Below are 23,426 nucleotides of genomic sequence, written 5' to 3' on the forward strand. Positions count from 1 at the left end.
AATCTAATTATTTAGTACAGAGTATTGTATAAAATATTTTGGCAATTATCTACGTTTAACTAACTTATGTAACAATGCATAGTATAATAGTCCTAAACTAAAAACATGTTTTGGAACAACCTCGGTCTCACTGCAACATACAGTACACTGTCACTGACACATTATACGACTTCAAAAAACAAAACCGCAACAGGTACGTTTAAAAACCGGTTCCGTATTCCAAATTATCGGTTCCGCTACACCTCCTATGACTACTTCACAAAAATGTTCGCCACAGACGAAGCGACAAGCGTTGCACGCGAACTGTTTTGCTTTTGGCCGCGACGCAAGCGTACCCAGTCGACCAGAACGACGTCGAACACGTGACGTCGCCCGGCGTCAAGTTTTTTTAAGTTCAGTTAAATTCGTTTAAAAACAAAATGTAGGCCTATTTTCTACTGTAAAATATTTACAATCCTAAATCTCTTTCTCAAGCAAGGCTGCCGAGTAATCATAACAGAATTGTTTAAAAATTGGACATTTCGGGAAAAAAACACTACATGAGAGCAGACGAAACGGGATAGTCGCAGAGTAGCCTAATTGTGCGTTGTTTCTTATCTTTGTGCGTTGTTTCTGATAAACATCAGAGCAACATGAGAAGAACAGTTCAACCATAACCTAAAATAAAAATGTTTTTGGACTATCACAGTCATGGGCACCGGCACGTTGGGGCAAGAAAGGACTCTTTTTGCCAGATATTTTGGTTACCTACGGATGGTGAACGAATGTTCATGTCATTTCATTCGCGACTAGGATGAAGATAGCAACTGTGATGACCAAAAACTTATCGAAACTTACTCCTCGGAAAGATACAATTTGTATTAGACAAAAAACACATTGGTTTATTATAGAACGCAAAAACATAATATTACACAGCAGTTGTATTAGTTTTCATCGAGGACGAAAAATTTGGAGATTGAAGACGGCGGTCACAAAGGCTTCGATCTTTTGTGCACCATGGCGCCATCCGCTGGCGCCAATCAGCAAAGGATCCAACCACACACAAAACGTTGCATAGCAAGTTTCCATCGTAAAGGAAATTCGTGACAATGAATGGTGTAGTTATTGGGAGTGCGACGGCAATTATGAAGGTCACTGCGTCACATGTCACACAAAGGCCGGTGGTGTAAATTGATCTTTTAACTAACGCCGTCAGTATTTTGTCAGTGATCCTGCGAATTTAAAATGAAAAAACTATTTAATTTAACCAGTAGGCCTACAGGACATTATATGATTCAACCACTTTAGAAAAAGTGTTATTGCGATAGCCTCAGACAAAATGTCGCGACTTTTAAAAAGATAAAAACAGCTGTAGAAAAACATGCTTTAATTTTAGTTGTCTGTTTTCGCAGTTAGACCTTAAATCTTGGTAGGCTATTGGTTGATTAGCAGGATTTCAAACCAAAGGCAATTTAGCAAATAACTTTTACTCGGGTTACAGTGTGCATGAATAACTTACAGTAAAAATGTATTTTACGACACAGAAGCAAAAATACTTGTAAAACAAGAAAAACTTGTTATTTCAATACCAAGACTTAAAACGGTAACTATTGACAAACCAAGTAGTCGAAATTGAGTCAACTTACATTGGGACTGCCCTTTGGAATATGGTGTGTCGTTTAAGTGGGTATACAAACAATCCAAGCAACGTTAATTGCATGGCCAATGAGCCTGTAAATAACACCACTAGGGGCGTACGAGTACTAGAAGTTTCCATGCATCCGTGCTCGCTTGTTTCGAATTCCCATAAAACGCCAGTCAAACATATTCCTAAAATTAAAAGATTCATTCTAAAAACCTAAGGTAGCCTAACGGTAATTTAATTTGGGTGACAAAAGCTTGAAACTTGTTGTTGCAGAAAAAAAAAACTTTGTTGACACCTCAAGTTAACAACAACCAAACATAGCCTAGTACAGTGGTTCTCAACCAGTGGGCCATGGCCCACTGGTGGGCCATGGAAGCATTTTGATTGGGCCACAGACCAACCAAATAGAAAGCTTTTTTTCAAGAATTTACTTTCATTTGTGTCACTACACTCAATTTTACAAGAATAATGGCTTGGGGAGGAATTGAGAAGGAATGTTTTTGTTTTGTTTTTTGTTCTGAACCTATTTTATAGTTGATTTCTTTCTATCTTAAAAATTTACTGGGCCACAGAATTTTTTTGCAATGAAAGTGGGCCACGAAAGAAAAAAGGTTGAGAACCACTGGCCTAGTACATTTTGACTTTTTCCCGAAATTTTTGATTCACCTGCAACCATCATCACTAGAAACACGGGCAGGATAGCAGCACTAATTATACGCAGAAATTTGCTGTGCATTTGTGATAGCGTGGGACTGTTGTAGCAAGCTCTTTGCCGTTTCCATAGAAAACTGTAAAGACAAGCAATTCCAGCGGCGTAGAACAAAAAGGAAAAAGACTGCGAATACAAAACAGAGATTTGTTTTAAATATTTGTCACACATGCTTTTTTCACCAGTTACAAATTAAATTAGGTTATACACACAGCGAGTAGTCCAGTACGAGTGGTAAAGTTATAGTTACTTGGAGTAGGTACAAATCGGAGCCAAAATATAATAGGTTCAAAATTATTCTAAAACAAAGGGAAATACGAAATTGATAAAGTTATTCGTTTTTCGGTGCTTAATTGTTTGCTTGAGAGCAAAGATCGGCTCTCTTTAAAACCATGAACTGAACTAACTCAACTGATAGTCAGTTTTGGACCCCAACTTAACTCGATACAACATAGCATAAAAGCAAAAAAAATGTAACTACAAATGAAGTCGAAGAAAACATGTTATGGACATATAGTATATACTTGCGTGTACCTGCATAACTTTACATGCGACATTGCTGGTGTACTTGGTATAAAACACTGTATGTTCACTGGAACAGTTTAAAAATGCAAGCACCGCTGAAGCCAGGCTCAGATAGTCCAACGCTGGAGAGGAACCTTCTGGAAATCAGTAATCATCACAAAATTACATTCAACAAAAAATGTTCATTATAGGTATACAAAAAGCGCTTAGCTGATGTTTTACATGTGTTGCCACAATGTATCTGAAGCTATATTTGGTATTACTATACACGGGTGGTCTTAAAAGTCGTGTTGTAATAAAACTGAGCGTTTTACATACCTTTTCGCTTGGTTGATTTTCTCTGCGATTGACGTTTCGTTAATTCGAGTTTCTTTTTGCGCTTTGCCAATCTGCAGCGGTGAACAATCAAAGCTACAACGACGTACAATGACAAGACAGACAAAAAAAGTCCAATAACAATCAGCACCACCCTCAACGAAGAACTGTCATGTGTTTCAGGTGGCACTACAGTAAAGTTTTCACTCGGTGTAGTACTTAAAGCCATTCTGCTTGATTGACTTTGCAGTTGATTGATTGACGATTTGTGTACAGTATTATTACATCCTATGCTGGTAGCAAGTTTCGTGGACCTTAACCTGCACAAAAATAAACTCTCGGTAGCGTTTGTATTGCAGAGCATTGATCGTTCTTATAAGTTTTATATCATTTAATATTATTGTGATTCTACCTTTATTCTCTATAGTCTTACAAAATAGTAAATACTGTACAAAAATAATGATCTCTAAATAGCAATAGCATCAACAGCAAAAATCAATAAAAATGCAGAGCCCATGGTGTCTTATACACGTATCAGTTGGTCAAACATTTATTACATATCTACTTTGTGCTTCCTCGAAGCTAACTACTATCAGTAGCTAACTACTATCAGTCTATTTCATCCATGTTCAATATCAGCGCGGTTTAACAAGATACCAGCAACCAAAATTCGTCACGTCTCAACCAGAAGGTATAATGCCTGTCTTTGTATACATCAACACAGCCGGCACTAGCTCTGTTTTCGGGAAGTGGTCTTTAATGCTAGAGCGTTTACTGCTGCACGTTGAGGTCGTAACAGCGGTTTTATCTCATTTTTACTCCTGTTATCTGTTGTCATTCTTCGACTTAAACACTGCACGTTGTTTGTTTAGCGAAACCACATCAGTAAATCTGTTTTAAACAGTCTAAAAATACTGTCGCAGGTTTACAGAGCAAATCTTAGCACTGAAAATATATCTCTACCCACTGCAACTGTGATACAACTTTGCTCATCGACCTTAGAACAGTCTTTTTAGGCTACAGTTGTGTAGCGCAATATATTTACTGAACACACTAATCATTAACCAGGAAGTCAAAAATCCTAAGTCTTAAGATTAACTACCTTAATATCTGTATCTGACAAATGAAACGGCAAACAATCAAAAATGTACATTACATTCGTAAAAGCTGTAACTATGAAACCGTATAGTTTCAAAAAATATTTGTAGATTCAAACCTTTAAACGGTATGAAACATCATTATTGTAAACATAGCTTGCGACAGTATCACAGGACCGACTTATTTACTCTGTTACATTCGCAATCAACCAGCACTTTCTCACGTTATGTTACATGACGCCATAGCGTACTTGCCACCTTCAGAGAAGTACAATTCTCCTAACTTGTTCCTCGCAGAAGGTCCCCTGAGATTTCAACACCAGCCGTAGGCGTTTTGTAAGGTTGTACAGCACTCTGTGTTATGTTTTTTGACTTTATATACTTAGGTGACGTTTACTTGTGACTAAAGGTGTTTTTATGAAATGAAGTTAATAAATAGCATATTTGGTCGTGACTCGTGAGTGCTGTTTGAGATCCGATACGGGCTACGGCTACCGAAACATTTATATAACAGTTGACAGAAGTACTATTATGTTTGATGTTTTTTGTTTAAAACCATGTAGAACAAGTTTGGATACATATGATATTTTAATTTATTCATTAGGCAGGTTAAATTTTGTGTGTTTGGTAGCAAATATTTAGTATGTAGGTCAGTGACTCAATATTGTTTCTGGTTTATGCGGTGGCTGTGGTTGTGACACATGTAAAAAGTTTGAGAAAGTAACAGTGTTGTGAACATCATTTTACACCTTTTTGTTCGTATGCCGACAAAAACAGGGTGATCGGACTTAAGACAACATATTACAGCACAGCTTTGTAAAAACACCTTATTGGTACTTTTATATAGTTGTATATTAAGTTGGTAATTAAGTCATGTAATTTGTATCACAAATGTAAACATTTAGGTGACATACCGTGGGCAAATTACGTCGTAACACAGTCTTTAACTTCCAATCAAGTTGCTAAAATTACACAAAAAAGCTAGACCTGTCGTTTCCGCACTGAAGCCGTACAGGTCGCGACGTCGAGTGTAAGATAAAAGTGAGAGAAAGAAAGAGAAAGGAGAATGTTACGGTCGATTGCACTGGCGCGACAGAGCGCCTTGTGATGCGTAACAAATAGTATTCAATGACTTCTGCAACTGTCAATGGCTTAGTCAACTACGTACATTCCAATAAAGTTGAACGCTGTTATGTATGGCCACTTTCGGACAGGATGTTAGGTTCTTTGTAAATAGACACCAAGAAAGTTGCTGTTTCGGGCGTTAAATGGGTTTTTAAAACCTATGTATTAAACCTCTTGGTAAATTACATTTCACAGCCTTTGTTTATGTACTTCTGAAAGTTGTCAAACAGAAAGTCAGACGCACTTGAAAAATGGCCTGTTATTGGTCTACATCTCTGTAGACTAGTTGTATGGTGAATTTGTAACAAATTTTACACTTAATAACAATTTATGCGACTGATAAATATGACTTTCAGTTTTCGAAGCGACGCATTAAGCCTGAAGGAAGAAGGATGTAGCCATACGCAAAAAAATTACATGGTTTTACTCTAACACTAACAACGCGTTACCTTCTTCACTAAAACTTGTTTTCAAATTTCAGGAACATTATGAAGGTTGTCTATCTTACTTTAATCATTATCAGTCTATCTGTAATCAATACATCGCAAGCTGCAAACAAATGCTACCAATGTGGTGTTCGTTTAACGCCAGGATGTACCAAGTCTACCTGTGAATACAACTGCACCTTAACTGAATGTTCTTGCACTGCACTTTGTCACACCACAGTAAGGCTTGACGATGAACGGGGGCCATTGCTTGAGTCTATGTGCGCACCGGAGGTACAAGAAGTCAAGCTATTGTTGTTCGTTTTAACTGAATGGTTCGCATTTATTAAACGCCACATACCAATAGTTGAAACTTGAAATATAATATCTCTGACTTAACGAAGTATGTATACATGCAACACATTACATATAGGCCTACGTTGTCGCTGAAAGCATGGTATTTGTCGTTGAGCAACCTTGCGTGTGTTTGCAAAGCTGGATGCCTAACTTTTAATAGGCTAGTTTACGCAATACGCTATAAAAGTCCTCAATAGCGCCTATATCAAGTGTTATTTCGCCACATTTGCTAAGTTAAACCATTCTTTACCTAAAATTGGCATTTGTCCGCATCAAAGTCTTTAAATGTGTTTTGTAGCCATGCATGGCATCAAGTAAAACTAGAAACTGTAGTCGATAACCATCACCAAAAACACTGTTCTCATCTGCAGCTTACTACATGCCAGGATGACTCGAGAAATTTGAATGACATTTTCACCGAAGCACAGATTACAGGCAAATGTGAGAAGTACGAAGAAAATTTGGTGATATGTGAATGCGGCCATGACGCTTGCAACAACTTTACTCTTTTTCAACATTTTGTGCTTCCACCTGAACCAGAACCAGAAAAAGAACGTGAGTTTTTTGCTGAGCTGTTTGGTCCCCACGCATTAAGTTGTTTTGGGGGTGTTTTATACATTAGACCAGTAGTTCTCAAACTGTGCGTCGCGACGCCCTGGTGCTTCGTTTCAATCTTGCAAAGGCGTCGCAGAATAGTTCCGTTTCGTGGCTTTTTGTTGTTGTATCAATAAACACAGCTTTAATATTAAGTTTCCTCATTGCCTTTTATTTGCTGGTGCGTCGCAAGTCCAGAAAAGTTTTCCAGGGGCGTCGCAACAAAAAACAAGATTGAGAACCACTGAATTAGACGTTGAAGCAAGCGTTTGTAAAATGCTGGAGTAAAGCAAACTACCGAAACATAGTGGTAAATCGGGCCAGGCGTTCCGAAAGTAAAATGGACTTGGGCTTGATTTCACGTTTGGCTTTTTTATGCCACAGTTTTACCAACTTGCAGGCCTTGAATTACAAAAAAAGGTTCGGGTCGGGTTTTGGGCTGCTGCTTTTGGGTTCGGGTCCTAGTTTAAACTCCGTGTACAACTCTGCCTCGAAATAACAAAGGGTATCGACTTGATGTACGATAATTTCGAAACTGTTTTTGATTTGAAACGCATGTGCTCACTCAAGCAAGTAAAATCCACAAACGAGACCAATTTTGTGTTCCTACCCTACAGTGTTTGTGGAGTATATTCAATCTGGGTCAGTCCCTCTATCAACTAAACTAGGTTAGAAGTAGCTACTTACAAGATGTGTGACAGTTCCAACTCTACTTTTTATCGTACAACAGAACACAATTTTACCAAGAGCTTGCGCAAAATAGAGTTTAACTAAACCCACTATGTAATAATAAGCTTTTGCATTTTGACCATGTTTTTGATCTTAATTAATGTGAAAACATTTTTACCTGCAGCCGATGCCAGTAGTTTGCCCATAATATTGGGCTGTTGTGTGGGGGTGGTTATTCTTCTACTACTTATCGTCTGCTGTGTGTGGCGGCGTCGCCGTCGTCTTCTTAACGAGGAAGAGTTCAAATGCAAGGTCACGAGCGGAAATCGTCTTTCGTCCGACGATGCTAGTCTTATCGATGGAGGCTGGGACGAGAGTGGAAAACATAGCTCATCTACTTACAGGTAAGTTAGGATGTGCTCCAGACTTTGGTTACTGTCTTATTTTACCTAAACATTGTTAACCATGATTAAGCATGTGTTACGAGCAGTTGAGTTCTGTATAGCTTGTCAATGCACATCTAAAGAAATACAGTAAACCTCGGTTAACCCGATTGGCTAAAAAAACTGTCAGCATCGGGCGATAATCGGGATTAACCGATGTCGACTAGTTCAAGCCTTACCACATTTCAAAGTATGTACCTCAAGTTTTGTTCGAACTATACGAAGATCCGGATTAACCGAATCCGTTTCACCCGGGATTTAGTGTATCTGCAAAATACAAAAAAGAGTCAAATTTTGACAATTTGCTTAAAAAGCATGAAAATATGAAACAAACTGTTTTTTTCTATTGTTTACGTGTTTTGTGTCTAATAAATTTCTTAACTAACCTAGCAACTGTTACTTTCAATAACATAAGTATTTTACCGTTCTCTTGAAGGTACTCTTCTAGTGTTGCTACGCAATACACAAGAGGGTCACGTGGAAACGCACTCAACCACAACGATCATCATCTGCCGATAGAACTAAGCAAGCACGTCATAGGTATGAACTAACAAAAACGCCTGGTGGTCTTCTGGCAAAAAAAACTAATTTTCTTGCAATATTTAGGTCAAGGTTGTTTCGCCGAGGTACGGAAAGCAAAGTTGCAACAAGATGCCTCTAATCCACAAGTCGTATCTGTTAAAATTTTCAAACTAAGGAACTATGGGGCATGGCGACAAGAAAAAGATATGCTCAGCGAGAGGTAAAGTTAAACATTCGCAATTCTGAGCTGATACGTGATCTTAATTGCGTTATTTAAAGGTATTTATTTGTAGCAAAGACATAGTACTACCGTGGTGTCATTATTTAAGTGCACGGTTTCAGTAAGCTGGTACAGAGTTAAATCGATATTGTCATTCCGAAATTTACATTTTCTAACTTACTGGCCGATCGTTGGAATCATTAATACGTTCAAAGCAAAAAAATTCCAAGCATTCAGCACTCCAGCGCAAAATATAAGCGATTAACTGTAAATTTAAAGAAATGATCTTAAATTCAAAGGCTTGAGTTTAAGTGAATGAAGAAGTGACACAGCCACTTGCAGCGAGATGTATCATCCCTAACTTGTACTGACCTATCCCGTCTACGTTTTGAGATTTTTATCCTAAATTTCATGGGCTGTGTTGCTTAGTTGGTACAGCGCGAGTTTCGAAAGACTCCTGTCATGGGTTCGAATCCCACTGCAGGCTAGTTTTATCTTGCCTATGCCTTCTCGTATGGAAATGCTTGGTAAACGACTGAAATTTCATGGTACAATGATAGTTGACACCAATGGATTCTGCCTATATATTGGACATATTAAGCTCTGACCTTTCTTAAAAACTTACTTAAAATTAACAATTTTATAACAGGTGGATGAGGCATGAAAATATCATTGAATTTTACGCGTCGGAACAACACACGGTTAAAGGCCATCTTCAGTACTGGTTGGTGACCGCATACTACCAGCAAGGAAGTCTAGCCAACTTTCTGCTTAACAACGTTGTGGACTGGATGCAGTTTTGTGACATGGCGCTATCAATAGCAAAAGGTGGGACTCGGACAAACTTCTTAACACCGTGTTTTCTTTAACTGTGCCGTATTAATAAGTATACATTGTCAATGACTTTGAAACAAGTTGTGTGTGTTTTTTAGGCTCAATTTTCTTTCTGCAAAGTAAACTGCTTTTGTGAAGACTTTACGTCTCTTATGTTTTTTTGTAAGCTCCCTCAAAAAGTTTAACTCACCAAGGTGGTGTTTTGTCTGACAAAACCTCTTGGAATTGCTCTCAAGAAAAGCACATTACTTGCATTTATTAGTGTATATATAAGAACAATAACGTTGCTTTTGAAATCATATCACATCTAATACTGCTCACAGTGGTCCTCTAGTTCTAATAGCTAACATGACTGCCTACCGAGACCTTATACACATGAAAAAAATCGAGTAAACTTTGTCCAATATTGAAAATAAACAGGTTCATTTGGGCTTTGTAGGCTCATGTACACAAAAAAACATACTTTTCTCAGGTTTGTCGTATCTTCACGCGGAGAACGATGACACGGGACGAATTAAGATCCCAATCGCCCATCGCGACATTAAGAGTTCAAACATCTTGGTTAAAGACAATTGCTCGTCCTGTGTACTTGCTGACTTCGGTTTATCCCTCAAGCTTGATCCCGAAATGACCCGAGATGAACTCTCAAATGCCGGTAGGAACCTTTAAAAAATACCCGATCAAAAATTTACCTTTACAAATGCAAATTGGTTCCAAAAAAGACTAGTGTACATTGGAGTAACTTTTTAATCGCAAATATTAAAAATGCTCAAAAAGAGTGGTATACTATCAAAAGTGAAGACAGGTGCGTTGGTAACCACCCTGCAGCTCAGACTGTTCTGACATTTTCACTTATCAATTACTTTGTAAATACCAATTGCAAACAAGAATCCTTCTAAATTGTTACACATACGAAATACTTCACTTGAGCAATTGCGTTTTGTATTACAAATTCTTGAACTTGAAATATACTTACTGGAAAAAGCAGATGTAAACCAACACACCCTCAGTACATAACGTTGTGTACACAACATAACATAAACGTTGCTACAGGACAAGTGGGCACATCACGATACATGGCTCCTGAACTGCTGGAGCGCCTCGTTAATCTCACAGATATTGAGATGTTCAAGCGAATGGATGTGTACGCTGCAGCTTTAGTGCTCTGGGAGTTGGCGAACCGTTGTGAATACGGCGAAGGTATGTTAAAGCTTACGAACAAGACGATTTTCAAAATAATACACCTGTTTAATTTGCTTTTAAAAATAGGTACGGCGTCCCCATATATGCCCCCATTTGGTAACCTCATCACTGATCGTCCAACTAAAGCCCAAATGCTCAGGCTCGTTTGTCGGGAGAAACAAAAGCCGGAAATACCAGAGAAGTGGAAGAGCCACAAGGTATGCTGATAATTGGTTCGATTCAGCCCATTTGTACCAGTTCAAAGGGCATGTGTTCTTGGTTTTTAAGTACCGGTTTGAAGTACAGTAATACCACCGGCAAAAATGTGTTAGGTGCAGTACCTATATGTAAATATCGTTGAAAATGTCGTATTGCTGTAGTTCAGGGAAGAGTGTTAAAATTACTGAAAATATTTATACTGTTCGTGTATTTTGTGTTCATTCTAAGGTGTGTGGTTTAATTCGTTGAAAATATATCGGTCAAGACTTCATTTTTTAAAGGTCACCACTTAATACAAAAACAAGAGCTCATTTTACGCTGCCCATCCACAAAAAAGAAACTAAAAAACACTCAAGGATTAAATAAACGTTTTTGCCTGATCTAAATGATAAAAAAACATACAGCCACTATAACTACACATTCTTTATTTAAATTTTCCAGGGTCTTCTGTTTTTCATTGATATCCTCGAGGAAGGGTGGGACTACGAACCTGAATCCCGTATCACCGCTGGTTGTATTTACGAACGTATGTTAAAAGTACGGACAATGGGTGACGTCAGTACAATAATTGATGACGACAAAGACGAAAAACGGCGCGTGGAAAAAGAAAACGAAGTTAACAAAATCACGGAAATTATATCAACTGTTGTTTGATGGTTTCTATATTTTTGCGTTTTGAAACATGGTTGATGTGTCAAAATGTTCAAAGTGTCTTTTACTTGGAAGAAAATTCCTATCTATTTCATAGAGTATGTTATGCACTAAACACCATGTACCACTTTTTTGTCGTTTTTTTGTGCAGTGTTTTTTGCCACATCAGATGTAATCATTTTGAAACATTGAGAAGCTTTGTGACAAAACTTATTGTAGTATAAGCAGTGTATTTAACTCAGAAGTTTGCTTTACACGGTCTTGTTGATGCATGTGGTTGGAAACCAGCGGGTGCCGTGAGACGTTCGTTGCTGGGTCGTAAGTTATATTAAGTTAAACCCTTTGAAACATAAGGCTTATAGGTTTGAGCGTCTCTCGGCAAAACAAGCTAAGGTTGTTACTAAATCAAATTCGTGACTCCTGCCGTGGATTCGAATCCCACAACAGGTTAGATTTTTCTAGCGCACGCCTTGCCATAAGGCAGTGGTTCTCAACACGTTATAGGCCATGGACTATTTTGTTTTCCAATTTCTTGCAATAAGATATATAATTTTAGCTAGTTTTGCAAAATTGCGAATAACAAAGATCCAAAGCCAGTTCGTGACGTAAAAGACATCTTTAATTCTATTTTGATTTACATTAATTCGGTAGCACAATTTGACGTCAAAAAAATTATGCAAATTCATCAAGCTTTTGGCGTTTGCCGGTTTAAGAACCCCTGCTTAAATTGGACGGATTCAATGAACTACTACAAAAAGGCCGTATTTAAACTTTTATTTCAGACAATGTGTTGACAGATGAGTTAAAACAATTTGCCATATGGAACGGTACCGATCTGTTCAAGTCCAAACCTGGTGCAATGTGTTTCATCACTTAATTGCCGCTTTATTTGTTTAACCAGGATTTGCCTGTTTTGGGGCATAGATCAATAACTGCCCATACACTAAACATTAACTAACAACGTTCTGGTAAACCCAACGCAATTTGATATTCTTAAGCAGATTTATTTCAACTAAACAGCACACAAACAGGTGTTGTTCATTTTTTGAACCTTGCTCAACTGTATTGGTAATTATTTTTACCTATCAACCTGCCTGTATAAGTTGGGTTAATTGGAGATTTCTGCATAACGGGAGGTATATTGTAGTTTTAGTTAAGCTTGTCGAAATCTATTTGTTTCCTGTAAGTAAGGTAACACGAAGTTTAGGTTGTAATTTAATTATATTTATGCCCAAAATGTTGAATGCAAACCATTCTTTAGAAAACCTACGTTGCATAAAGGCTCTGTTTGAATTAACTTTGCAACTCAAAAATGACACATACAAGACGAACTTAAATCTAGAGTGTAACATAGGCTGTTTTAAATAATATAAAAAAACTGCAGTAATTACGGGTAAAGCGAATTCTGTTAATCCTGATCTTCGCCTAATTCGGACAAAACTCGAGGTACGAATGATTTGTATGGTAAGACTTGAACTAACCGACACGGGTAATCCGGATCTTAGACCAATCCGGACAACTTTTTTGGTCCAAGCGGGTCCGGATAAACCTAGGTTTACTGTATATAGTTTGTTTATATAGGTAAATTGTCTTATTTTCCAGGTTTTCTAAGAAAAGACTTTCTGTGATCATCTGAAATATTTCAGCTGCCGGTATGGAAATCAACTGAAAGCTACAACAAAAAACACAACCCAAACAACAAACAACATCGCTGAAGAATTTGGATCCGGCCCATACGAGTAAGCTATCTTTCCTCCTGTGTTTATTGCAACTCTTCTCATCTTGGTTTCTACCATCGTCTACCAGTTTCGCAGCAGAAGAAATTGCCAAACAATCAAACTAACCAACCGTTTGCTTTCAGCATCAACTGCAACCATTTTTATCAGCGAATCATATCTGGCCGTAAACATATACTTTACCGGTTTCAGTTGGCTCTGGTGTGCGATATACTTTACAATCCGACCGGTTTTCATCATTTTGATCAACCTAATGATTTTTATAACACTATGGTTGCGCCAATCGTCTCTGCACAAAGACATCACTTTTCAGCAACTATGGGTCACAAAAGCGGTTGCCGTACTGAAATACACCACTTTGACATTAGTCACAATCAGCCAAGTTGTAGTACTTGTAATCTCATTGTTAAGGGAAAACGCTGTTATAAACGGAATGTGCCACGACGCTAATTCCAAAATAAACGTTTTATTGGTCATTGCCACAATTACTTACACACTGTGCCAATTGTGTATCTTGCCTCTTTGCATTGCTCCTTTAACAAAACGAATCAGTGACCTGAGAGTAGTGATGCACCGAACCCGCCTAAAAAGGTTCGGGCCGAAACCGAATATTCGGCCATGAGGCCGAATAATTTCGGCCGAATTAGGCCGAACCTAAAATCCCCTTTCTTATGGCAGTTTTCAACTGAACCTTGTGTTGTTGATGTGAGTGAACTCAATTTTGACAAACTGAAATCACTTTCATAATGCGTAGGCTTTACTAAACATATAATATTTTGTAAACAACTTGGCTCGTATTTTATATAAACAATAAATAGTTAGTTTATGATGTTTCGTATGGGCGAAAATGACATTTAAGGCCCTAATTGAATGCAATAAAAAAGTTCGGTTTCGGCCGAATTTTCAAAAAAGTTCGGGCCGAAACCGAAACATTGGAAAACCACGGATTCGGCAAATGTTTTGGCCAACCGAAACTTCGGTGCATCACTACCTGAGAGCAGGGCCCTGGAGAGAAAAAAAATATGCTGGTGCAAGTCAATTTCTGGCCCCCCCCTTTGAACACTATTTGTGTGCTGATGATCAAGGGTTTAATACGTTTATTCGCCAAAAGAACAAACAAAAGCAAGCTAGCCGCACTCATTAAACAGCTTGGACAATAACGTCAAACCTTTACAGTTTTAAAAACCTAAAATTCTTTTTACTGCATGCACTATAGCGTTCGTACAACAAAGTAAACGCTCAAAAGCAAATATTGGTCTTGACATGTACTGTGTTCGCTTAAACCAGGGGTCACCACAAACTTTTTTCAGCGCCAAGACATGGTATTTCTACAATCCCAAAATCTGGTAATGCGACTGTTAAACTGTATAGTTCAAGGGTCGGCAACCTTATAGGCGACGCGTGCCAAAGGCTGAATTTTAAGACCATGGCATGATAAAAACTATAAACAAGCAGTGTAACAGGTTAAATTGTCACTTCAATATAAACACACAAATCGGTTGGCGTGCCATAAAATACCTCCTAGCGTGCCAATGGTTGCCGTCCCCTGATATAGTTAGTCTCATCTTACGAGCAATGCTTGTATATTACGTCACAAGTAACCTAGGAAGGCAATTGTTTGCGCACAATCAGCACTTGTAGTCTTGTCTGTGATGTAACAAACTGGCTTTGAATCAATCATAGGCGTTGTAATCTTATGAAACAAGGTAATATCAATTCCACATATCGCGACAGGAAAACTTTCGTAGGGAGTAGTTTAATTTTTGAATGTTACAAAGTTACCAATACGATTTCGCAAACCAAAAAATATGGTCGAGGGCCGGATGAAATGACCACAAAAATATAAAATGTACTCGGTATACCAACAAAAATACCTACAAATCGCACAGTAAAGTTCTGCTATTGTTTGGTTAAAGCCAACTGAACAGGTTATCTGGTAAAAGATTTCCTGTTTTTGTTGGTATACCGAGTCAAGCCAAGACTTTTCACAGCTGAGAAGACTCAAGTCAAGTCAAGCTTTCGAAAAATGTGACTTAAGTCGGACATGAGACCCCATTGCTGCTAATTTGTTTAAAATAATAACTGCTTTGACGGTAATTTTCACAGGTACGTACAGACCAATTAAAAATGTTAATACGAAGGGTCGAAGGCAGAGAGCAAAGTAAACGTCTTCACACACACACACATAACTGTCGCTTTATCGTTTATGTACGTTAACAAATATGGTCCAATAAAGTACCTCGCTTACTACCAAAGCTGTGACCAAATCAAATACGTGTAACAAATGCTACGTCCAGAAAACTCACCAGCACTATATAGTCAGCGCAAATGTGCATAATTCTTACCAAACAACGGACACAACTGTGGCACAATAAAGTAGAAACATCAATAAGAGATCTCGCTAAAATTCGCGCATGCACCAACGTAACAATAATAAAACTTGTTGCATAGAGTTGCACTGCAAACAAATCAAACTCCACATTCGGCAAACAGCATCAACTTTTTTCAGTTTCTAAATAATTTTAAAAGTACACATTTCATCACCCTGTAATCTTCAACTTAATAATTATGGGCCCCCTAGACTCTCATGGGCCCCGGTGCGGCGCACCGGCTGCACCCCCCTCTCGTGGGGCCTGCCTGAGAGTACGTAAAACCGTGGTCCGCATTAGTGTGTGCACAGCCGTGGTTATTTTCGCCGACATTCTAATGATTGCCCTTTTCATTATATTTGCCAAGAATATTACAACTTGGGCATCTCTTTCGCCGGTGTGTTTCAACCACACTATCGGTGTGTTCTAAGAACACGGCAGGTGTGTTGTTACCGCGATAATCGATGTGTATTCGCTAAACGACACGCCGCACAGGACGGACAGCACGCCAGGTGTGTTGATTGATGTCAAGGTGATCGGTTTCAAGTCCAGAAACACAGAACAACACGCCGCCGTGTTGTTTTGTTGCTTTTTTTCTTTCCGTCTGGCTTGGAAGTCACTCAACCGTAACGGCGGGAACGCACGAAATGGCTTTTAGATTCCATTTTTTCTTTTGATTGACTTAAACTTAGTAAATTGTTAAGAGACTTAATATCAAGGCTAATAGGAGCTAATTGAGTATTAATTGACAAGTTTTAATGTATTCAAGACGGACAATGTGAACAGGATGGTGTTGCAAATCTAATAAAGGTTCGTATATTTACAGTTTTACATATATTTGTGCATGACTGCATGTATAAACCATAATAGCTTGTTTTTTTTTGTATTAGGCTAGAGTAGACTGTAATCAAATGACTGAGCGAAGTGGTTTCTTAGTATCACTATCAAGTGGAACACATACAAAACATGCATTCAAGTGATCTCTATTTGCATTTTTGGCCAAATTATTACAGTTCTGTTGGTAAGTGTTTGAAAGTGATAAAGAATTTAACTTACCACTATATCAATTCCTTTATACCAGAACTTTCTGCTTAATAATTATGTATTTCAAGTGTTTAATTTGTTGCAGAGTCCTGTACAAAACCCAATGATACAACTGACTTTACTGTGTATAACCTGGATTATTGAACAACCAAGGGAATTTTATTAAGGAACTAATTTTGTTACAAAGGCGGCATGTGGTAGGTATTAAACCCAATGTTTATGGCGGTGTTGCAAACAAGTAATCATGTTTGAGGTGGTTAGATTTGAACAAATACATCTTCTTTTATTGTGCAATAACATATTGTTCTAGTGTTTTTGTTGATGGATAGTGGATACATTACTTTGGATTTAGACAATCAACATTAAGGGACACTCAATATCACTTGCTACCAGAAATCTTGAAAAGTCATGTGGTGAGTGAGTATAATTGTCTTTTAACTAATCGACCTCTTTCTTTAGCATATTTTGAATATATACGGTGTTTTATTTTGAATATATACTGTTTTGCAGATGGTAAACGTAACTGATGTTCTCAAAAGTCCCATAGGGGAAACCTTTGGATATAATCAAAGGCTGGCTGCTTGTTTGTGAAAGGAAATTGCTATGAAAAAAGAAATGTTGTCATCTTTGAAACACAGGTATTTTGATTAGATCCATTAGTAACTCCAACAAACTTTGATTTCATGTAACCTTAACTATTACAATCACATTAACTGGCAGTAACACCATGTTTGATAACTGCTTATTTACTTGACAGGACCAGTTTGCAACATCCCCTGGTTATCCATGTGTTATTGTCAATAAGAATGAAATGAACAGGTTTTCTTATGGTTTTAATTTTTCATTGTAATACTTGTTATTTTTATTGTAGTGATATTGAACATGCCATCACTGTGCATGTGCCACATACCTTGTTGAGTACATTACAATTATATAGCATCTGGCATGCAGTTAAAGTTTTGTTTTCGCGTTTATGTTTTACCTGTGTTTCCCCCACCGTTACTATTCATGCCATAACTTTGTTTTGTTTGTTCTGTCAAACGTTATGTTCTGTCTCTTCGATATATGCGCTATTTCGTTGGTACGTTACTGTTTACAATAAAATACAAAACGGTATTTGGTGTGTCATGCTTTATAGCTCTAAACAACACGCAACACGCGTGTTGTATGAGTGTGTTCAAACGACACACCAGGTGTGTCGCGAAACTGCAGCTTCAAACAACACGGCAGGCGTGTCGTGTAACAACACACCTCCAAACAACACACCGCCTCGCAACACGGCTCGGTGTGTCGTGTGTTGTATACGGCTTCAAAATTGGCGTGTTGTTACAACACACCGGTTCTTCTAGTGTTGCATAGAGTTGCACTGCAAACAAATCAAACTCCACATTCGGCGATCAGCATCAACTTTTTTCAGTTTCTAAATAATTTTAAAAGTACACATTTCATCACCCTGTAATCTTCAACTTAATAATTATGGGCCCCCTAGACTCTCATGGGCCCCGGTGCGGCGCACCGGCTGCACCCCCCTCTCGTGGGGCCTGCCTGAGAGTACGTAAAACCGTGGTCCGCATTAGTGTGTGCACAGCCGTGGTTATTTTCGCCGACATTCTAATGATTGCCCTTTTCATTATATTTGCCAAGAATATTACAACTTGGGCATCTCTTTCGTTTACATCTCTTTGTTACCATATTATCAAGCTCTTAAATATAATATTTTTTATTTTCTCCTTTCGTGATTATCGCAAACGACTTTTTCCCAAAGGCGCCCTTTCAAAAGTCGAACCAATGGGAAAGGCAAATCCAAATCCATCAATACCTCTCCAAAATCTTGCACCTACATCAGCTGGTAAAGAAAATAGTAAACTTTTATCGGATTCGCTTGCCAAGGGTGCAACCCCATCCCATGTATAGTCTAATACAGTGGTCGGCAACCGCCGGTCCGCGGCCCGGTACCGGTCCGCGACGACTTCGTTACCGGGCCGTACAATTTTTCCGGATGAATGCTTTAAAGCATTTTGCCCATATATTCCGAGGATGATAAACAAATTTATGCGTTTTTATTGATAAATATTTGTAGTATTTTGAAGGCCGGTCCGCCAAAAAAATTCAGTTTTAAAAACCGGTCCGCAGTAGAAAAAAGGTTGCCGACCCCTGGTCTAATAAACCGTTGTTTGAGTTTTGCTTATTCCTAAGTGATAAATGTTGCGGTTTACCGATTGAAAATCGCACAAGAAAACAAACTTACCCGTTTGTGCACGTTCTGTAACAAGCTACTTTTTGAAAGCTCATCGCATCACTGATGTGTACTGTTTTGTCTTCTTATAAAATTTCACAAAGTTTGTACAAAATGTAAATATACATTAACAATGATATAAAAGTAAAAACAACATAGCAGGCAAAGCAACGTTCGTTTTATAATCACATAATACGTAAATATCACCAACTATTTGATAAACAATTCATAAATTTGTTTCTACTTACGCGCGATAAATACTATTTATTTTGTTGAAAAAAAAAACAGAATACGGAAAACGAAAACATTGGTGATTTCTTTTGTAGGGGCTATAAAAAAACGGTACGAAAACGTCGATTTCTTGAAGATATGGCTGTGGACAAGCACCCAAAACGTTAGTTCAGTATTTCATGAAAAGAATAGAAATATGGTTGTAAGGTTTAGGATAAATTTTGCCACCATGATGGGGAAATTTTGTAAACTTAATTCTTAACAAACTCTTAGTAATCAGGCAAAGTAATCTTTATTGTACGATTTGGTGGTTTACTGACAAAAGTTTTTGACTAAGAATTACACAACAGCCATACAATGACGGAGAGATACAGTTTTTCTCTTACTACATTCAGGTAAGCCACTAAGCCCGCAACTTAAGTAAATGGCATTTTTAAAAAGTGTGACGGTTTTCTTTATTTTCATTTAAAACATCAGTTACGACTTTAAAATAGGCGGTACTCTGAATTTCTTAAATACTTAATCTGTCTTTTTCTTGCCTAATAATCATGTCAAATATTTTTGCCTGTTTGAAGCCTGAAGGGTTGAATGATTAACCTCCTATTGGTAGAGCACTATTTTTTAACACAACATTTGATTATACTTGTGTGCATCTTCAGTCCAAGTGGAAAGCTTGTCCAAATTGAGTATGCACTGAATGCTGTTACTGCTGGATCTCCATCTGTTGGAATAAAGGCACTGAATGGGGTTGTAATAGCAACAGAAAAAAAGCATAAATCGATTCTCTATGATGAGCACAGCATTCATAAAATTGAACCAATCACAGATAAAATTGGAATGGTATACAGTGGAATGGGTCCAGACTACAGGTAGAACTTGTTTTTAAAAAGTCACAACCTTTAGACTGAACACTATTTTCTTAGGGTATGCTTGTACATTGTTATGTTATTTTTGTCTGTAAAGGAGGGTTTCATAAAAAAATATCTCTACAGGGTTTTGCTGAGCCGTGCGAGAAAAATTGCACAGATGTATTTTCGGCAATATCAGGAAAGCATTCCCACTACACAGCTTGTGCAAAGGATAGCTTCTGTCATGCAGGAGTTTACACAAACTGGGTAATTATTCTTCATTTTATTTCCCATTAAACTGTGTGTTTATTCAACAAAGCATTCCAGAAGCGTATACATGCTCGCGTATACACCTGACATTGTGGACACTATACAACAATACAATGTTGAAACTTAAAACATTTTTACCTAAGATTATCAAACTTATTAGGCTTGCATGTTGCCATGCACTGTTTTTTGGCACTTGTTGTTGGCTAACACACCCAAAATGTAAGTCATTTTGATTTTTGCTTTCAGTGGAGTCAGGCCATTCGGCGTATCGCTTTTAATATGTGGGTGGGACAATAACAGACCCTATCTTTTTCAATGTGATCCTTCGGTAAGTGTGTTTCGATGCTATTTGAAGGAATGGTGCTGCATGTATTTTTTTCTTCTTCCAGGGTGCTTACTTTGCATGGAAGGCCACAGCACTAGGCAAGAATCATCTAAATGGAAAATCATTTCTTGAGAAAAGGTAAACCTTAACATTCTAAACCAGAACAGTTGTTACTTTTGCTGTAATTTTAGGTACAACGAAGAGTTAGAACTTGAGGATGCTGTGCATACTGCAATACTGACTTTAAAGGTTGGTGTAAACTTCTATAAACAAGTGTAGAACAATAAAACAAGTGCCTTACATATGTTTGTCACAAATGACATGTTTGTTTAGTAAACTTTTTTCGTAAAAGTATTGTCAGTAAACTAGAATACTTATCACAAGAATTATGAGCAGATCAGTGTTTTGAACTACTAAAACTACAAAAAAATTGGAATGGAACTACAGTACACCTTGGTTAACCTGGACCCATTTGGACCCAAAAATTTGTTGAGATTAGGTGAAGATCCAAGTTAACCAAATCCGGTTTAACCTAGGTTTACTGAATATATCGTGAAACTGCATAATTTTTGTTTCACTTTTGGGCACTCTTTAGTACAAGGCAAAAGTAAGAAAAAGTTATATACTGGTGATATTGCAATATGTTTCTTTAGGAATCGTTTGAGGGTCAAATGACGGAAGACAACATTGAAGTTGGTATTTCTAACGCTGATGGCTTCCACCGTCTTACACCATCAGAGGTCAAGGACTACTTGGCATCCATTGCATGAAGTTCCAAATTTGCGTTAAATGGGTTTATTTGACCTACTACTAATGCAAGTGATCGTAGAAACGAATCCTTGTTTACTTATTGTTGCTATTTTGGAAGTTCAAATGTGATTGGCTTTTTCGTTTGTTGCGCGAGTCTGAACATATACTTAGCGATAATTATGTTCGCAAGGAAATAAAACTACAAGTTTGTCTAGTCACTGTAACGTTGGTTTCGTCTACACTAGCAGTTAGTTTTAGTTTATGATTTTGATAACATTTAAAAGACGTTAGATCAGGGGTGTCCAACCCGTGGCCGTGGCCCGCTGGAAGGTTCTGAGTGGCCCGCGTAGTATTTTTTGAAATGACTCATATTGGCAACTTAATCGCCTACGTAATTTATGCGGAACATTTATTATGAAAAATTGGCAATTATTGTTTACTTTGTTTCTTTGTTAATAGAGTAGTTATACACAACTTTGAAGTTACTTTTATTGCGTCACAATGCGCATTGTTACGTATCACAATTTTCATATTTTTATGTCACAATCTGACTCGTGCTTCAAGAGTCAGTCAGTAATGTTTCTTGGTTCATTGAGATACATCTGGTATCAGAGACTCGCGCAAAACGCATTTGGCAGTAAAACATCTTCCGCACTCTGCAGTGATATAGATTATGCCAAACGGGAAACAAAAAGCAAGTAACGCTAACAGAACTTTCCGAGAAAGGTTGACATGTGACTTTAAACAGGGAGTCGAACCGCTTGCCATATGGGTTCAGGTTCAGTTTTGGTTCACTTGGTTTTGTTTTTAAGGGTTCGGGTTCGGCTCCGGTTTTTAAAAATGTATATTTTCGGGTTCGAGTTTTGTTCCGGTTTGGGGAAATTATCCGGTTTGAACCGGTTTGCGGTTTTTGAACCGGTTCAAATTTGTATTTGTTTCATTAAATGCAACCCATCATCTACCTGGCCATGGGCGCCGCCACGTAGGGGCAAGAGGGGGCACTTGCCCCCCCTTGGAATTTCAGTGTACCTCAATTTAACATATTTAGCAGCAAACCTAATTAACTTGGCAGCGCGGGGATTTGTGACATCGTTCAATGCTTTAACTTTTAGGCAACTCAATTGTAAAGTACACGATTTATGGCTTCATATGTAACAAATTCTTGATGCGGTAAAGTATCAGCCAAAATTTGCCCCCTCTTGCAAAATTTTCTGCCGGCGCCCATGTACCTGGCCTAATCAAACTCCAAAAGAATTTTGCCAATGTACTATTATTTTTGACACGCCCTGTTTTTTGACAAGTGTTATCTCGTGTGTTTTTCGGTGCGCTATTTTTAAAAAATCACAAAATTTAGAACAGACTGCAATTTTTACTGGTTCGGTTCCGGTTCGGGTCCAACGCCAAACAAAATATGGGGTTCAACTCCGGTTCGGGTTTTTAGAAAATTGTAATTGGCGGTTCGGGTTCGGTTCGGGTTTAACGAAATTAACCGCTCAAACCGGTTCGCGGGTTCGGGTTCAGTTCCGGTTTGACTCCCTGCTTTAAATCCCCTGCGAGATCAGTAATTTCTGACAGTCATAGGGAAAAAAATCGCTTCGCATTGCTCCATCGTCCATCTCGCCGAATATTGCCAAACTTGTTAGAGAAAAACAGTGCCAAACTTCACATTGAAATGTCGACGTGTGGGAAAAACTTTGTTGACTTTACTATATCTTGGTGTGTTTATTGTTCTTATAACTGTAAACGAGGATAATACACATTTCTAAGATTAGAATTTCGGTGTGAGGATTTTAATTAGAAATTATAAGATAGCTATTTCTACGATTCCAAACTAGCAGTTAGCCAGTAACACTTAAGTGGCCCGCGCAATCATTCGTAAACCGCATGTGGCCCTTTGGCCAAAAAGGTTGGACACCCCTGCGTTAGATGATGTATAGCGAGATTCGAGCTTTGTTTCTGGAGTCACGTGATCTGGGTGAAGAGTGCTGATAGTGACATAATCGAAATTTTTCACCAAGGTGCACATGCACATTCTTTTGCACGAAGCCGTGTTTTTGCGATTATTTTGAATTCGCGTAGTTGGTAGCGAAGCATGTTCAGACCACT

General features: G+C 38.1%; 3 protein-coding genes and 1 long non-coding RNA gene across 6 annotated transcripts; 3 read left to right on the forward strand and 1 right to left on the reverse strand.

The window, feature by feature from the left end:
* Window positions 1–855: 855 nt before the first annotated feature.
* LOC145218635 (uncharacterized) lies at window positions 856–5,366 on the reverse strand. The gene is made up of 6 exons (XM_080086041.1): window positions 5,185–5,366; window positions 3,177–3,493; window positions 2,868–2,995; window positions 2,291–2,459; window positions 1,626–1,809; window positions 856–1,211 (listed from the first exon to the last, which is right to left on the reverse strand). Exons 2-6 carry the CDS (start codon window positions 3,400–3,402, stop codon window positions 908–910), a joined length of 1,011 nt encoding a protein of 336 aa, XP_079942167.1. The 5' UTR covers window positions 3,403–3,493; window positions 5,185–5,366; the 3' UTR covers window positions 856–907.
* Window positions 5,367–5,857: 491 nt separating this feature from the next.
* LOC145218634 (TGF-beta receptor type-2-like) lies at window positions 5,858–11,720 on the forward strand. Its single transcript, XM_080086040.1, has 10 exons — window positions 5,858–6,114; window positions 6,549–6,732; window positions 7,625–7,844; window positions 8,320–8,423; window positions 8,490–8,625; window positions 9,275–9,453; window positions 9,932–10,114; window positions 10,513–10,659; window positions 10,729–10,859; window positions 11,302–11,720. Exons 1-10 carry the CDS (start codon window positions 5,884–5,886, stop codon window positions 11,512–11,514), a joined length of 1,728 nt encoding a protein of 575 aa, XP_079942166.1. The 5' UTR covers window positions 5,858–5,883; the 3' UTR covers window positions 11,515–11,720.
* A 4,302-nt stretch (window positions 11,721–16,022) lies between these two features.
* LOC145220265 (uncharacterized) lies at window positions 16,023–17,776 on the forward strand. 3 transcript variants are annotated; one of them, XR_013858058.1, is made up of 6 exons: window positions 16,023–16,426; window positions 16,507–16,637; window positions 16,729–16,857; window positions 17,013–17,073; window positions 17,171–17,298; window positions 17,418–17,776. It is a non-coding gene; the product is annotated as an uncharacterized LOC145220265 (long non-coding RNA). The 3 variants fall into 3 exon arrangements; XR_013858059.1 differs by having other exon boundaries at window positions 16,746–16,857; window positions 17,013–17,077; XR_013858057.1 differs by having other exon boundaries at window positions 16,176–16,426; window positions 16,746–16,857.
* Window positions 17,777–19,366: 1,590 nt separating this feature from the next.
* LOC145219181 (proteasome subunit alpha type-2-like) lies at window positions 19,367–21,534 on the forward strand. The gene is made up of 7 exons (XM_080086568.1): window positions 19,367–19,522; window positions 19,787–19,996; window positions 20,120–20,242; window positions 20,492–20,573; window positions 20,635–20,708; window positions 20,762–20,819; window positions 21,224–21,534. Exons 1-7 carry the CDS (start codon window positions 19,485–19,487, stop codon window positions 21,338–21,340), a joined length of 702 nt encoding a protein of 233 aa, XP_079942694.1. The 5' UTR covers window positions 19,367–19,484; the 3' UTR covers window positions 21,341–21,534.
* The last annotated feature ends 1,892 nt before the right edge of the window (window positions 21,535–23,426 follow it).

Source organism: Phallusia mammillata, chromosome 3, assembly GCF_965637545.1.
Source record: "Phallusia mammillata chromosome 3, kaPhaMamm4.hap1.1, whole genome shotgun sequence".
NCBI classification, from domain to species: Eukaryota; Metazoa; Chordata; class Ascidiacea; order Phlebobranchia; family Ascidiidae; genus Phallusia; species Phallusia mammillata.